The sequence below is a fragment of the Solanum tuberosum genome, unplaced genomic scaffold (assembly GCF_000226075.1).
Source record: "Solanum tuberosum cultivar DM 1-3 516 R44 unplaced genomic scaffold, SolTub_3.0 scf00445, whole genome shotgun sequence".
Lineage (NCBI taxonomy): Eukaryota > Viridiplantae > Streptophyta > Magnoliopsida > Solanales > Solanaceae > Solanum > Solanum tuberosum.
This window is the reverse complement of record NW_006239374.1, coordinates 369,309-386,951: the sequence shown is the minus strand read 5'-3', so window position 1 is coordinate 386,951 and position 17,643 is coordinate 369,309. Positions and strand designations below refer to the sequence as shown.

At 31.7% G+C, this 17,643-nt stretch overlaps 2 protein-coding genes across 3 annotated transcripts; one reads left to right on the top strand and one right to left on the bottom strand.

Moving 5' to 3' along the window:
* Window positions 1-113: 113 nt before the first annotated feature.
* Window positions 114-6,270, bottom strand: LOC102579508 (uncharacterized). The gene is made up of 7 exons (XM_015303573.1): window positions 6,175-6,270; window positions 2,329-2,811; window positions 2,049-2,215; window positions 1,873-1,953; window positions 1,681-1,756; window positions 1,511-1,603; window positions 114-731 (listed from the first exon to the last, which is right to left on the bottom strand). The coding sequence occupies exons 2-7, from the start codon at window positions 2,795-2,797 to the stop codon at window positions 511-513; spliced, it is 1,107 nt and encodes a 368-aa protein (XP_015159059.1). The 5' UTR covers window positions 2,798-2,811; window positions 6,175-6,270; the 3' UTR covers window positions 114-510.
* Window positions 6,271-12,432: 6,162 nt separating this feature from the next.
* LOC102578950 (IRK-interacting protein) lies at window positions 12,433-14,497 on the top strand. 2 transcript variants are annotated; one of them, XM_006363667.2, is made up of 2 exons: window positions 12,433-12,698; window positions 13,017-14,497. In XM_006363667.2, exons 1-2 carry the CDS (start codon window positions 12,630-12,632, stop codon window positions 14,379-14,381), a joined length of 1,434 nt encoding a protein of 477 aa, XP_006363729.1. In that variant the 5' UTR covers window positions 12,433-12,629; the 3' UTR covers window positions 14,382-14,497. The 2 variants fall into 2 exon arrangements, with proteins under 2 accessions (XP_006363729.1, XP_006363730.1); XM_006363668.2 differs by lacking the exon at window positions 12,433-12,698 and adding an exon at window positions 12,705-12,897.
* The last annotated feature ends 3,146 nt before the right edge of the window (window positions 14,498-17,643 follow it).

Genomic DNA, 17,643 nt, shown 5'->3' with positions numbered 1-17,643 from the left:
CGAAGAAAAATATATTTAAGAGAAAAAACGATCAATCTACTTAATAAACGTATAATAGCCTTTTTTTAGTTGTTTGGAAGTTGATATACTGGAAGTCTATTTGTGTGCAAGTATTCATCCAGAAGACTCAACTTCTCCTTATACATCATTTTCACAGAATAAAGCATGCAGATGCCTCGCAATTCTATAATCAAACGTGCAAGACGCAGAATACCCTGCAAAACATATTCAACTAACCAAAATTATAAGGTACTAGTAATATTATGCGACTGTTCAAACATCCCAGACCATTCTCTCTCATACCACCCAGTTAAAGGAGCGGGAGCGGCCACACAACACAACAGCTACACAAATTTGCTACAACGATTATTCAACGGTGGCAAGCAGGAAGGATAAGGGCATAGATGTGCCTGCTTTCTGCAAAAGAAAAGCAGAATAACAAGATGCTAGAGCAGCTACTATTCATGACTACACATTGTGAAGCAGCAAATGACTTTTGCGACAGATGCTTCAACGTTTCTTAGCTCGCTCCATATTATTAGCAGTGGTGCCCTTTGAAGAACTCCTCACATTCCCAGCATCTGTTTTTGGCCTCTGTGAATGCATTGGATGGGAAGGGCCAGCAGCATTACCTACACCTGATCCGAGGTTCCCTGAATGATGTGCGCTCTCCGTCGAAGGAAGTGCCCATCCACCCCTTTTTGCACCATTATGGACACTGCTCCCAGACCCTAGAACAAAGAAGTTGAGACATTAGAATAATGAAACACGCAAATGTGCGGAGGGGCTAATATAACACAAATTGAAAAGAAACTCAACCATCTGGCAGTTACTGGTTTGCATATATCATATCCATATCCACCAATACAACTATCTCTATGGAAAAGAAAAGGACTCCAGTTTTCCAAGACCAAAAATATCACACCCGTCGCTATATCATGCAATTTCTATCACAATGTGCACAAAAGATAAAGGAGAGCTGGTTTGATATTCAATTATCTTTATGGAAAAGAAAAAGAATTCTCGTCATCCAAAACCAAAAATATCAGACACACTATCAACCAAATCCCCCCAAAAATGTGAACAAGGAAAAAGAAAAAGAGAGAAGTAGTTGGACATTTAAACAACAACTAAGTCTCGGTTCCAAACAAGTCTAGATCAGCTATATAAATCCCACTAAGAAAAAATGCTAGTGTAAAAAAAATGTGCGTCTGTTTACATATAACAATAATAATTATAATTATAATAATTAATAACAATATTTGACGTTCTCTAACAAGTCTAAAACCTATTCTCCACTAGTAGATGATATTCAATTATCTCCATGGAAAAACAAAAAAGTAGGGGGAACATAACACCAACCTACAGAATTTTACCCCACCCCCCAAAAAAACACTGTTTTAAAGATGTTTTACACAAATGGATGGTATAGGACATACTTGCATAGCGACGAGTTTAAAAGTTAGGAGAGTAAACAGAATGATATACATGCATATCCTGATATACTTACCAGTTTCACCTTGTAAATTAAATCCATCATACAGGCCAGGTAGCTGATTTCTAGCTTTTCCTTTCCAGGTTTCTTCAAATCCATCAAGTTCATCTACCAAAAGACACCAATTATTCAGAAGCAGTTCACAGGAACCAACAAATGAGGAATCTCGTTGAGCAATCACTTACTTTCATTAAGGTTGTGCAATGTCTGCATGGTGTCCACCCTTCCATCTGAATCGAGTTTCCGCGACAAAGAATGACCCTATATTATCAAATTTCCATCAAGTCATTTAAAGCATAGAAAAAAAGAGGAAGGTCTTGAGAAATCAAGAAAATAAATAGGTAGTTCCACCTTAACTGTCAGCGAGAAGAACATACCTTATTATGTATTCCCCTTGAAACCCTGTGACTTGCTTCCCCAGTAGCGGAATTGGCTTCTTTACTTTCATCGAAAGTCAGCTGCAAATACAAACAAACAATGAAAGATATGGCAAGGCCATAGCAAACCCGAGCTCTATAGTCCCCTATTAAGTGCTATAATCAAAATCACTTACTCCATCACTTCCGCTCCTCCTGGTTTTGGAAGAAGTGTAATAGGTGCCATTTGCACCACCATAGGACACGGTGGAACTCTGAAAGCTAAAGCTACGAACTTGAGGCTGTTGAACAGTATTTGCTCTCTGGAAATCATTCTGGAATACCATTTGTTTACTCCTTCTCTCTGCTATAAGCAATATATCATTCTTCAATCAATATCTATACAAGCAAAAGACCTTATAACCCTGGAAATGAAGTTAAACTATACACACATAATTATAACGGAACTATGCTCACCTCCTGCTTCATCATCTGGATATTCAATAAAAGGGTCAGTTCTTGACCTAGCATGCTTTCTCGTGTTCTGTTTCTTCTCTTTCGGAATATCATTTTCCTCTTTCTCATCATCAGAGTCCAACTCCTCAATAACAGGACCCCTAGACCTAGGCTGCTGGAAGGGGACAGAAGGTTGTTGGAAGGGGACAGAAGGCTGTTGGAAAGGGACAGAAAACTGTTGGAAAGGGACAGAAGACTGTTGTTCCAGAAATCCAGTCATGTGCGAGTCCATGAATGGAACTCCGCGAGGACCAAAAGGGGTCGATCCAAACATGCTTCCAAATGGATTTGTGAAGAAGGGATCATCAAACGGGTCTCTGCCTCCAAAAAAACCAGGTAATAAACTCCTCTGACCTCCAAATCCGCCAAAACCACCAAAACTACCAAAAGGATTACCAAAATTGGAAAAGGGGTCTCTGCCTCCCTGCATTTTCAACTTTTGGCCTGAAAATTAACCAAAGATCGCTTCACTCAGTAAAATGTATTATATAAACAACAATATCTTCATGCACAGTGGTGGAAGCAAACAAGGTGAAAAAAGTCTGGTGATACGAGTTTGAACCCAAACAAGTCAAGCAAGCATTTCAACTGTATGGAAGCAAGAAAGTATGTAATCCACTGTAAAATAATAAGAAAGTGAAAGCTATATAAGTCTTCTTTCTCTCGGAACCAAAATTACTTGGAACTGTGACCCGGAGTAAACTTTGATGAATCTTGTTCCCTAATCTCCATTTGTCTTCCCCTCCATATAGTTATATCATCTATCCCTTGCTACTTTGTACATTGAAGCTCAAACATAAATCAGCTATTTGACTATTGTAACAGAGTGTATGCTGCTACATTAAGCAGACATACTTGCATGTAAACTCACTATGCATGCAAATCTTTTAACTAGTGTTTCATTTCTATCTCACCAATAGTAGCTTTGCATATCCAAGTGAAAACAATCTTCCAACTGATTTTCTGTCTTTTCAAATCAAAAAGATATTAAAAAATTGGATAAAAGTTGGGGAGTACAGTGGTAAGAAGCGACCATTATAAGGGGTTGATCCTTCTTAAGGGTAAATACTATGACACAAGCTAGCAAGACTGAAGCCCTTCCCCACCAATTAGTCGATCAACAAATCTTCGGCGCCTTAATCTCACAATTGTGGTCAACGCTACATAATCTGCTACATTCAGGCTTAGTTTGGGACCAGTACTGCTGAGTAGTTACCCTTCTTAGGCAAATTGGGTGTCTCAAAAACCAAAGATTCTATATTTCAGTCATCCTTTTAGAACCTGATATAAGCGGACAATCAGAGGCGGATCCAAGACATATTGCCTTTAAAACAGACGTGTTGATTAAATTGATCAAATATTTAACCTATTTCTTTACCTTATAAATAGCAACTTGGGACTTCGGTTCAGTTATTCGTCTTTTCAGTTAATAAAACAAATGAATCGGGAAAAAAAATTATAATAACTTGGAGCAAAGAAAAAAAACTTCTAATAATATCCTCTATAATTGCACTCGGTGAATTTTCATATTCTAAATGCACTCAATGATGACATAAGTATTTATAAATACTTCACACATTATGTAACAGACTAATATGAAGTGGCCGAATTTTTTTCACATACATAGACAAAGCCTTATGTTAAAGTATTGACTCACAACAATATAAGAATCTAAAAAGACCAACACAATGAGGTTTCAGTATGGTTTTCATGTTGTCCTTTAAGGTAAGATGCATTTTATTTTGTAAATTTAAATTCTTGATAAGATTTAAATAATCATAGACTAAACTATTTCTTTCTTCATATGCATCTAAATCACCAAATGATTTAGATAATAGAACAAAGAGCAAGATTGTAAGAGAAACTTCATATGCCTCTAAATCACCACATGATTTAGATAATAGAACAAGGAGTTAGAGAAACTCGGCGTCTAGTTTCAAAAAATTTGACAACAAAAAAGAAGAAAAATTGAAGGAGAAGGTCTAAAACAAACCTTAGTCATTTGTATGACTATATATTATTTCATTAAAGGAAAAAGGAGAATTATAAATTAAAGTTATTCCTAATTATAGAAAAACAACAGGATAGTCTAAAAAAGAAAATGTGTCACATTAATTGATATGGGGAGAGTAATATTTTATGCTTAAAAGTAAAAAAGTCAGCCAAATCCAAATTAAGAAGTTTTACAACATGGTAACAATATAAAATAGTAATAAAGCACATTAAGATCATGGAGTGCCCATAGCCCACAAATCACACCTGAGAGGTAAACCACACTAGGTAAGCCATGAGCGACGAACTCGACTAAGAAAACATGCCATGCGTTTCAAACTTGAAACCTCCCATTTGGAGATTCCCTGCTCAACCAACTCGACCACCCTTCCGGATAGCTTTGATTGTAGTCTTATTCCACTAAATTTGTGTTGCTTCCTAGAAGTTGTAGGTTTACCTTGTCCTCTTCATATTTTCGATCTCATTTACTTGTAGAAGAGGCTTTTTCTCCCATTCTATCCTTTTATGTGTTAATTCTCCCACTTCTAATGTGATCCCCTCTAGTCTTGTTTGATCTTATATGATTGTTCATTTGTCTTAACATATATTGTTCTAATGAAATTCATCTTGTGGATGGGATGATCTTATTCCACATCATTTTTATATTGCTCCAAACTCCAACAACCCTACTTCAATTTATGTTACTTCTGATCAATTTAACAAGTCTTCTAAAAGATAGAAATACAAAACCTAGTTACTTGAGTTGTTTGCATTTAGCATTTTGCACAACACTACCGTTCACTCTCACTTCTCCTTTCATTCTTCCTACCGGAAGCTAGACACACCAACGGGAACTAATCTGTCTTATTTTAGTTGAGGACCTTGAGGTGAGTTCAACTTCCTAGTTGGTCTCACCAATTAAGAATATATCATTTGTCCCAATATCTTAGGGGAGAATTACTACTCCCTCCATCCATCTTTGTTTATCCACTATACTAAAAATGAATGTCAAGAGATGATTAAGTACTTGGTTCATAATTTACCCTTATCATTAACTATAACCACTTCTCCAATGCATTTCCCAAAACATTATATTTAACTATAACCATTTCTCCAATGCATTTTCAAGACATTATATTTATTATATTCAAAGGATAATATAGTAAAATTGTCATTTTATTATTGCTCCTTAAGAAGTGTGTCAAATCAATACTGAACAAATAAAAATGGACCAAGGGAGTAACTTCAACCAAACCTCTAGTAAATTGCTAACAACAAACAAATACGGAAAACGTTAACTTGAGAATGAAAAGTCCAACCACCAATACATTGTATACCAAAATTCTCTCTTTTTTCATACAACGCACAGCGTACCTAACCCCACCACCAAAAAATAAAGTGGTTACTTCCTCCTTGCTAGTATAGATTCTTATCCAACGAACCCTACCCAATAATATAAACATTAAGATAACAACAGATCTTGCAATTTAACAGATAACATAAAGAAAGTTATGGAGAAAATTGTTTGAGTAAATCAATCAAACGCTGCATTTCTATTACCAACAAAACCAAAAGATAGTTAATTTATCATTTACAAGCATAAACCGGTTCATCTAATCGCCACGATCATCTCAAAATTTAAAGAACATTTCATCTCACACTTCAATAACAGAAAATCACCAACCATACAAACCATAAATTAGGGTTCCAACAATAGAAACTATCATCGATCCTCAAATTAAACCAAAAAAAATCTTTTTTTACAGTAAATACAAGCAAATCAAACCTGATCAGAGAAAATTGAAGAAACATTACCTGTAAAAACTAGAATTTTACGAAGATTGAATCGGAGCAGAAGGATTTTTTTTTCTTCTGGATATTCGGATGAAAAATATAGATTTACGGATATCGGATTTTTGTTAATTAACTGACGGTTTCGCGAGGAATGTTCTAGTACGTGTCAGCAAAAGTGTTAGAATGGGCTGGGCTTCTGAAATATAAAGCCCAATCTTCTTGCTATAAAGACCAAAGATCAAGTCCAACAACTTTATGGGTATATCATGTAACCATTTAAAAAATTACCAATATGTATTTTGGACTGGTTTACACCAAATATCCCTTTATAGATGAATGGCTGTATTCTTATATTGTCTTTGAAATAGTCTTTCTACCTCCACGAGGTAGTGGTAAGGTGTCTGTGTATACTCTACCCTTTCCAGACCCTACTTAGTGAGATTTTACTGGGTATGTTGTTGTTGTTGTTGGTTGTATTCTTATTTTGAACGGTTATGCAAATATCGCTCTTGAGAAATTATTCTTATGGATAATGTCGAATTTTATAGAAGAAACATTAAATTGTCGCTTAACATTTGCAATAACTCACAACTTATAAATTATGGTATGATATTTTTTAGTTTGCTCAAAAAAAGATCTTTAAAACATGATCCAAAATGACCATACATTGCAAGTGATTTTTAAAATAAAATTAAAAAATTTTAAAAGGACATTTACTACACAGTTGTCTCAAAAAGGAAAAATCAGCAAAAAAAAAAAAAACTCACCACATTCCCCCACCACCACCACACACCAGTTTTAACAAATATCACTTTGATACATTTCTCCTTCACGGATAATCTTTTAAGTATTAAAACGTTTTTCAATTATGTCTAATTTACGTCACTTTTGTTCAACGCATTTTCTTATAAAGTGGTGTTTGTGTGACTCCGATTCATTCCATGTGTGTCCACTCCTACCAATGAAATACGTACACGAGAGTTTCTTAAGCAATTAATGTCGAAATTAGGATCATAACTCTTGCTCAAATATCTGTAAACTATTTATTGTCAATTTTGTTACAGTTTTTTTTTAAATATTTTTAAAAAGAAAAAAAACAGATACCCGTGATCTTCTGGAAATAGTCAGCGCCTATTAAAAATATAAAAATATAAAATAAAAAATGGACCACATGACAATCACAATCACATAACAAAACATAGTGCACAATGACTGCTGGATCTATTTTCCCATTGTGTATCATTTATTACTTTCACATGCCCTATTTCTTCTTTGCTTCTGTATATGTAAGATGTTTGATTAATGATATGTGTCCATCTTTGCCTATGAAATTTAATGGATGGTAGATGAGGAGAGTTAATACTACTACTATTACTATTACTATTCATTTTCATATTTAATACCACCACCAACACACATACCTACCATTCTTTAATGTTAGAGAATGACACATTTCAGTCTAGATTTTGCTTTTTTCAGCTCTTGAAAAAATTGTGTAGATTCATCATCAGAACAAAGGTAACTTAAAGCTAATATTTTCATGAGAAAAGATTATTATATGAATGTTACTATCATCGACAGTGTGACCTAGTGATCATCGATGGAGTGGTAACACAAGGTCCTAAGATGATTTATTGCCATTTATCTCAATTTTGGTGAATAAAGTTACTTGATTTGTTGTTGGTAGAAAATGAAAGATATTTTGTGAAACTAATCAAAGTGTGCAAATTGTTCAGGATAACACAATTATAATTTATTTTATATAAATAAATGAATTATATGAATGTGTATTAACTAGTGCTATAGTTTGTATGAAAGAATTCCAAAATGAAACACATATGAACGTTTCGTTTGGTTTAACCATATGGTTTTTGAAGTCAATTAGCTCGATTAACGTGGATTCGTAACAGGTAGATTCACTAATGGAAGTAAAACACTTATTTACAAAAGTTATTATTAACAAAATGATACATATGAATGTTTTCTTTGATTTAATTAGTCATCTGGTGTTTGAAGTTTATTAGGTCGACTAATGCAAATGGTCAACGAACTCATATAGATGCTAGAAGTAGCCGAGATTGCAAATAGAATGGTACACAATTTGATTTTGGAGTATATATATATATATATATATATATATATATAACACATTAAGTAAAATTTAGGATGGAACTCTAATGAATAGCCAACCTTATGGTTGAAAAATGCAAAACTCTACTTTCTCATTTTAGCTTTGAGATGATTTTAGCCTGTTGGTGACCACTTCTACGAGGGACCTTTTAGCGATGCTTGAATTCATACCAAATAAACTCACTATAGTAAAAATAAAATGATTGTTATCAAAAAATATCTATCTTCAAATATTTGAGACTTTAACTTAAATTTTGACATGTCCTAATTTAACTTAGTCTATTCATTTGTTATCCAGACTCGATCAGTTAGAAGAACATTTTTTTTAATAGAACCACATATTCTAAAACTCATGTCTTTTTTTTTTAATTATTATTTGCTGGACCATAAATTCCGCTAATGCAGGGTGGGATTGAAGTCCTTCTCCAAATGGTTCTATTTTGCATTCACACTATTAATTTAATTTCACTCTTTATGGGTACTTCATTCTTTTGCCTTTATGATTCTCATGCAAATCAAGAATATACGTAATTAAATGAAACATTTAATTTTCCATGACTTCTTTCCTGCATATTTTATGATTGTATTTAGATGAAAACATTTAATTTTCCACAACTTTTTTTCCTGCTTATTTTATGATTGTAATTAAACGGTCTAGGAATGTGAACTATTTCTCTCCTTACAAGTGATGATAATTTCAGCATAATATGAGTTTTATCTTTAAAATATGTAGTATTGATTCAAATTGTAATATTTATTGAAAGTTTGATAAATTTTTGTATGTCTTCATATTAGAAGTATTGAATATTCGTGATTATATTTAGGTGTTGTTTTGCATGAGTTATATTAATTAATTACTTGGATCAGGTCGAATCAAAAGGATGTGATAAATAATTTAATTGAATCGAACATTTTGAGTGAATGTGGGCGGTTTCTTCGATTGAGGGATATTTTTATAAAATTTGATAACAACATGGTAAAAATCTTTATAGTAAACGAATAAACATAGAGAGGTCTTTTTAACCTTTTTAAATAAGGATATCTATTAAATATTTAGTCTCCATATTATAATTTTGAGATACTTAATTTATTTCCCAAATCAAACGATCTCTTAAGGATTTTAAATAGAACAATCTTTCATTATTAATTTCTTTTAATAGAAAAGGATTTCATAAAAATAAAATTAAAAGAGGGAGAATTATGCAAGAAAGTGGTTGTTAGGTGTACGATCTGGTGGTAGTAAATGCAGAATGAAAAAGATATTGTGTCATTAATTACTATCTTTAATTTGGTCTTCATTTACATATTGCAAAATGGTGTGTACATAATATCAACATAGGGTGGTGAAGTTTAAATATTTCTTTATTTGTTATCGATCTCGATTTAAAATTTTGAATATGATATCACCTTTGTTTGGTAAAGTTTTACTTCAAAATATTTTTTATCGATCTCGATTTTAAAATTTGAATATCATATCACCTTTAGTTAGGTAAAGTTTTACTTCAAAATATGAGACTTTATAACGTAATTCGAGTTAAATTAGGACCAAATATAAATATAAAACAACAAAAATTGAACTCCAAAAAAAATAAAAATCAAACGGAAATTTTAGTAGTTCAATTGGTTGACTATTTAAATATTTATATTGTTGGTGAGGGTTATTCTCCACCTTATAATTTCCTCCCTTGTTACTCCTTCCGCTACCCCAATTTTTTCTTCTTCTTTTGAAACAATAGACTTCTCGATGTCGATTTTTGACCAAGTAATTTTAAGAATATTTTTTTTTAATAAAATCAACTTCTAGAAGTCATTTTTATTACCGAAAAATTGAAAAAATTCTAATCGATCTCTAGAGATTGGTTTCTTTAGAAAATTTACAAAAATGTCCCTCATGCGAAAAGATTTGAAGAGTATAAATAAAAGAACTAAAATCTTAAACCAATAAATATTCATAGTCTGGTAATAGAAACGTATCGTAACACAATAAAGACATGAGGTCATGATTTTCAAATAATGTATTTTATAATTATGTTATTAATAAACCTACGTTTAAAGGTTGTCGATATTTTTCAAAACGAAACCGTTATCCCCATTTGAGGTTGGCATTTCCCAAAAATCAATCGTTCAATTTTAAAAATCTATTTTCATTTTTTTTTTAGTAGCGTACCTACCGGGAAAGGAAAAATAAATTGTAGTACATGATATGGTCGACATTATACGGCAGTGACATTAGAAAAATGACAAATTGTGAAACTTTGAATTTTCAAAATCATGACGAAAGGACAATACATAGAGTTTTACTAATTTTATCAAAAGAAAAAGAATTTACACATGATGTTTTTCTTGTTTTTATTTGGCTTCATTTAGTTTTATAATTTATTATATCATGTTATATTTTCCTTCTTGGAACTCAAAAGATTTTTGTGAATTTTTTGGCTGTTTTAAAGGAAAAAGATAAAATCCATTTGACCAAACAGGCTAAAGTATAAATAGGTATGGTGGAAATTTAACAAATAACCATATAATGCCTAGCTGGTTAAAAGACAAATCCAAAAAAAATATCGACCATTTTTTGGGAGATCACTGTCCTTATTTAATTATTCTAGACAAGGATATGGACCTACTCATCAATGTTGCAAATATAGATTATTTTTTTAAAATTTTTTTTGAAGTTTTTTAGTTTATAATAGATTTATTACAATATGAATATTTTTCAATTATATTAGGGAAGAAATCTCTATTTTTGTGAGCCTGTATATATCTTAACTAAGTTCTAAAAACGTAATTACAAAAATAATCAAACAAATCAATATTGAGTGATTCATTTCCCTACTTCATGTTTATAATTGTAAATTGTGACACGCTAGATGATTTATAACCATTTTTTCAATCTTTTCCTATGGTTAATTTAACATATTTACCTATTCTATACGTATAAAATTGCAAGTTCTAATAAGCAAAATTTGAATGTTAAATTATCTCCATTTAAATGATGTCCAAATAAGAATGAGAGACTACCAAAAATGGCAATGAGATCAGAAATTAGATAAAATTCTTTTTTTATTCTTAGCTGGAGTTTCAATTTGAAACCTTGTTAAAAATGATTTTTCTTTTAACATACAGTGTAAAATAATTAATTAATTTACGCAAGTGTTGTTCTTTTAAGTCACTATTAAATTTTATTCCTATTTTATATGTTGTACAAATATAATCCTTAAAAAAAATTCGTTTTAGATAATATTAGATTTGCGTCAAATATTTACAATAACTTTAAAAAATTTAAATTATAATTTAACCTTTTTCCCCTTTAGAGATCTTCAAATTATAGTCTAAAAAATGTTCATAGAATTACAAGATATATATATAATTTTTTTAAAAAGAATTATACATTTAATAATATTCCAGAAATGGAAAATTGGCTATTATATTAAATGTAAGTCTTAATTAATGGAGACTTCAAAACAGATAAATAAACAAAAAAATCACTTTAATTTTTTTCCATTATTTTCTTTTCTTTTTTAGAAACGGAGGATTAAGAAAAAGTATTAAATGGAAATAAACTACATTTGACACTTGACTCATTAAGTCATAAAGAAGACCCAAACTCAACATCAATACGTGTAACTCACGAACCCATGTGTCACGTAATAGTAGACCATAGTTAACCCCTAAAACACTTCATAGCGCGTAAACTTCATAATTCTGACCTGGTAAGTTCTGATTCTTCTGATTTCTCCACGAGGTGGGTTGGGGGTGTTTTTTTTTTAAAAAAAAATTTTTAAAATTTTTCACTCGATGTTCGGTACAGTATTAGAGTCACTATTTCGAATTGCATCACTTAAAGTTCGATATAGTATACTCTTATTTTTCGGTACAATATTAGTCTCATTCGGAAGAGCGCTCCCTATCAACGACTTTTCATGTCTAATGTTTAAACTCCAGACTAATTAAAGGAGTAACAATCTCATCTACTGTACCACATTTTTTATTAATTCGATATAGTATACTATTTCAAATTCACATCATATAGGACTTTATTCGAAAAAACACTCCTTACCAATTATTTTTTCATATTCAAAATTTAAATCCGATACTGATTAAAAAAATAACAACCTCATTCACTATACCACACCGTTTAGCGCCAGCGGTTGGGGGTTATAGGTTAGAAGAAGCTGAAATATAATTTCAGATTTCAGAAAAAAGAACCTGCAAATCTGTTCTGTGATTCATTCAAAACCATGATTACAAGCCGACGAAAAAACACATTTTGAGTTTTTTTCTCAACAAAAAAGAATTAATCTTTTTCTTATATACTCAAACACCCTTTTCAGTTAACTTCAATTTCCATGGCTAATTCTTCTTCTTCCTCCTCAAAATCCTCCACTTCTCCTCGTCATCCTCCTCTTTTCACTCCTGTAAGTTCACCATTTCTCTTTTGGGTATTCAAGCAAATTCTTGATTTTTGCTCATTGATTCTTGATTTATGATGTTTTTAAGTTTTTTCACCACTCTTTAAGATTTTCAACATAAAGAAACAATCTTTTTGGTAAATACTCAATACCCTTTTGGTTTAATTCAATTTCCATGGCTAATTCATCTTCTCCTTTTACTCCTGTAAGTTTACTTTTACCCTTGTTTTCTCTTATGGGTATTGAAACAAACTCTGTTTAGGTGTCTTTCTTCTCAAAAAGATTGAATTTTTATGTTTTTTGGTTTGTGTTTTTTGATTGTAGATTGAAGAAGGGAATGAAGAAGAAGATTATTCACAAGGGAGAAGCAGTTTTAGAGCAGAAACAACTCCAAGTGAAGCTGAATACAGACACCATCCTACACCTTTACACTCTGAAACAGAGAATAAAGGCAAAGTGTGTAACAAAAAGAGGCAAGAAAATGATGATAAAGGAGTTTTGTGTAACAAGTGCAGGCCAAGCAATAGGGAGAAAATCACTGTGGTTCCATTAGACAACAAGGGTAATTCTGTAAATAGTCCACATGGTGGTATATTCAAATCTGTTCTGTCTAATCTTGTTAAAAAAAGTCCAAGATTATCATTATCATCATCAGAAGTTGAGTCTTCTGTTGTTGGTGGAGTGTCAACAAGAGAGGAACAATGGAAAATTGCATTAGCTGAGGTTTCACATAAGCTTATTCAAGCTACTAGGAAAAGAGATGAGGCTGTTTTAGAAGCATCAAGATTGAAATTTTCTATGGTTGAGCTTGAGAAAAAGCTAAACAAACTTGAAATTTACTGTCATAATTTGAAGTCTGGTCTTGAAGTTTGTAGTAACAATGTTATGACTAACAAATCTCCTTTGAGTTTGGTTCAAAGAGTGAAATTTGGTGAAGAGGATAAAGTGATTGAGCATTTCTTGGTTATGGTCTCTGAGGCAAGATCATCTGTTAGGATTTTAAGTCGATCGATGACTCTTCAGCTTAGACAGATTGGTAGCAAAGTTTATGATCGAATTGCGTTACTACTGCAACCATATGAAATCAAGATTTCAATATCAAGAAACCCCAGAGGCTTGCTTGTGTATCTTGAAGCCTTGTTAAACAAAGCTTTTTATGATGATTTTGAATCTATTGGATATCAAAAGAGTTCTTGTAACCAAATCTTGAACCCCATTGATCGTTGTGAATCGAATTTCGGTTTGTACAATCGATTAAAGGACTTAACATGGGAGGAAGTTTTAAGCAAAGGGACAAGATTTTATAGTGAAGAATTCAGCAAGTTTTGTGATAGGAAAATGAGTGAAATTGTTGCTATGTTAGGATGGAACCGTGCTTGGCCTGAACCACTTTTGCAAGCCTTTTTTGGTGCATCAAAAGCAGTATGGTTAGTGCACTTATTGGCCAACTCATTACACCCAACTTTGCCTATTTTCAGAGTGGATAAAGAGATGAAATTTGACTCAATTTACATGGAGGATATGGGTGCAGACAAGGCTAAGAAGTTGGTCCCTAACATGGTTAGGATCATGGTCACACCAGGGTTCTATGTCTATGACAATGTGGTCAAGTGCAAGGTGCTTTGCAGGTACAATAATAATATTGGCATTAACAACAATGAGGGTTTAATAACCCCATCACCTACATAACAAAAATAGACATCATGTGAAAAATATTTAGTTTAATTTTGTTTTTTTGATGTACTTAGTAGATTTTGGAGGACTTTTTAAAGCAAAGTGAAATATTTGGCGTTTTGTTGTTGTAAGTTTTCTTGCATTGATTTACTCATTTCTTGGTCAAATTGGTGAGTTTCTTTGTCAAACTTTACTTGTTTGGTAGATTGGAGTCTTAACATCCTTTTGGAATGACTATGGAGTGTTGTGGTCGGATAGATATGATTTTCCATCCTCAATTAGATGTTTCGAGGGTAGAAAGTTCTATTATGGAGAGTTTTATGCAATGCTAACCTAGATTACTTTAGGACTTCATTGTTCAGATTAATCGTGACTCTCAATATAGATATCAAACATGAAAAAATCTTTACTTGATTGGGTACTTAACTTTTACCGTGAAGTTCGATTTGCCCATATTTTTTTTTAAAAAAAAAAGAGCTAGGACAAAAACTTCCCTATGGAATCTCATTATTATGTACAACTAGATATATAGTAAGGTACATACTCATTGTAAGTTGTGATGAATGAGTAATTTTTTTTTAATTGTTTGAGTAGTTTTATTTCTTGTGGTACCTAAGCCAATATAAGCCAATACAAGAAAGTAGTAAAGTTTCTTGTTGGTGTACATGAGTTGTTATTGTCTTTGACAGCCCTCGTCTAGGTTTCCTCAGCCTTCAAATTTGTCTTATTGAGTACTTTCTGGGACCAATGCAAGAAGTCCAACTCACTAGTTTTTAAAAGAATCACTTTCATAGATTTTCATATCAGATTTACATGTACAACAAATACTATATATTTGTTATCTTAAACACAAATATCGAATAATTTTACTAACGAAGCGCTTTACACATGTTTGAGACTATGTTGAGCACCTCCGCCACCTCACCCCCAAAATTACTAAGGTCGAATGCTCATAAAAGTTCAGATAAGAGAGTACTTCCCCAATTATTAAGCGAAAGGCTCGACGATGGGAAAGGGATGGGAAAGGAAAATAGTTTTTGAGATCGAGGATGGCCTTATGACAAGGAACTCTCTCCTCATTTTGTCTTGCCCATCATGATAGTTGTCTTCGGATTTTAATCGACCTTTTATAATAAAAATCTAGTATATTTTATTTTTGTTAGGATTTGAATCTCGATTTTTATTATTTTCATCTATTCCATTAATCGTGGGGTCACACATTTAAATGAAGTTATCTTCATATATTTTGACATCTTAGATTTGCATGTACAACAAACACTACCGGTTAAGGGGAAACATTTTTATTATAGACTTTTTCTCTTCCTTTGGAAATCCAATACGCATTAAAAGTATAATCTTTATCCTCAGGGATGATGTTACATTGAAAAACAAACATTTGTCCTATGAATTAATTTATACACATTATTCTAAAAATGGCTAAGTTAGCATCAAGAGCTAGTTGATATATTTTGATTACTAATATAACTTTGTATAACTGATGCAATATGGTTGACCACTTTCACATAAAATAATATGTACAACATAGTTTGCTTTCATCATATGAATATGACATGCTTTTTTTTTGTCCCACATAGCTCAAAATAACATTTAGGATGTTAATTTTGACTTAGGTAATAATAATAAATGTATGCGGAAAATGATACTATTAAGTTAATAATTGAAAGCATAATTTAATAGATGAAATTAGAATAAGGTCTGATTATATTCTGGCAAAAATGTGCATTATAACCATATCTACGTCAAGAGGAAGAATTTTGGTAGCCGATAGCCGGTTGACATCGAGTTTCCAAACACATTATACTTCTTCTTGAGTTGAGAATATTTTGAAAGGAATTTTTGGAATATTAATAGAGTGGTAATTATTATCCTAGTAATTATATCAATTTCAATTATCAGGAAGCTTTCGAAATAGACCCTTTAGAAAAAAAATTACTTTAATTCTAAATATTATTAACTTTTTCTTAGAAAATAAAATTGTATGGAATGACACCTTGCCAAAAGGCATCTTTGCTAGTGAGTTTTTGGCAGTCATCCTCTTGACATGCTAAATGGATAAGTAAGAATAAAATTTTGTTTTTGTGGACGAATAAAAATGAATGAAAAGATCAATAATACTTTGCTAACCTAACACGTTAGAAATAAATTATATGTCTAAGAACACTAAATATATAGAATATCATAATGTAAATGTATTGCTCATAAGATTCTTAATTTAGTCAACTTTATAATTGTTACATCACTATTTAAATAGTTACATCATCAGTATGACGCACAAGTTAATTAATTAAATTGACTTTACAATAACATATAATTCTTCTTGTTAAATTTAATATGATGATATGATAAATAAATAACATGATATAACATATTAATTAAATATGACACTAATGATATATTTATTTTAGAGCTTTCTTTTACATGTAAATGTAAATGCATCATATTTTCTAGTAACCTTCTGCCTCAATTTAAAGCCTAGCAAATGAAAGTCAAATTCAAGATTTTACTACTTTTCAAGCTATTTTTGTGACGCAAAAACTTCCACCTGTAATATTTTGATATATATTGGAACTATTCTACTGTTCTAGAATTAGGCTGAAACTTAACCGTGTCTTTAAAATTAATTAATAACATCAAACGTGTACATATTTTTCTCGATATATTTTACTCCCCTCGTTTTAATTTGGTAGTATGATTATATGATTTAATACAAATTTTATAAAATTAAAAGAAAGCTCCGTACAACTTCGCCGAAAGACATACCCAAAAACTAATATTAAAGTCCGGTACTCTAAATTTGTATTTATATTAAAGTTCGACTAATTTAAATTAGGTTAGGAATAACAATCATATTTGTTACATTACATTCTTAAGGGTCGTTTAATTAATTTAAAATAAAAATACATCCTTAGAGATCATATAGAAATCAATACTCATAATATTTTATATTTACTACTTCGATGGGGAATCGATCATATACTTTCAATCATATACTTCTTTGATTACATTATCTTCACACTTTTGACATTTTTAATTATGACAAATCAATACACATAGTGTTATTTTTTCAAATATGTTAAAGTTAACATGTTTTCACTACGGAGAAAAATATTTTTTACTTATTTTCTAATGTTATTGATGTTCGTAAATTTAGTTTCCGGGTATGAACCTTTGGACGGTGCGACAAACTGGTTCGACCCGGATCAAACGACCCGGAGAATGATGAAATCGTTTCGGGTCATAGTCATATCGTCGGAGA

Coding starts and splice junctions, on each gene's coding strand:
- LOC102579508 (XM_015303573.1), bottom strand. CDS start 2,797: ATGCAGGGAGGCAGAGACCCCTTTTCCAATTTTGGTAATCCTTTTGGT. Junction 2,216..2,328: donor TCCAGATGATGAAGCAGGAG/GTGAGCATAGTT, acceptor TGCTTATAGCAG/AGAGAAGGAGTAAACAAATG. Junction 732..1,510: donor TAATTTACAAGGTGAAACTG/GTAAGTATATCA, acceptor TCTTTGTTCTAG/GGTCTGGGAGCAGTGTCCAT.
- LOC102578950 (XM_006363667.2), top strand. CDS start 12,630: ATGGCTAATTCTTCTTCTTCCTCCTCAAAATCCTCCACTTCTCCTCGT. Junction 12,699..13,016: donor ATCCTCCTCTTTTCACTCCT/GTAAGTTCACCA, acceptor TTTTGATTGTAG/ATTGAAGAAGGGAATGAAGA.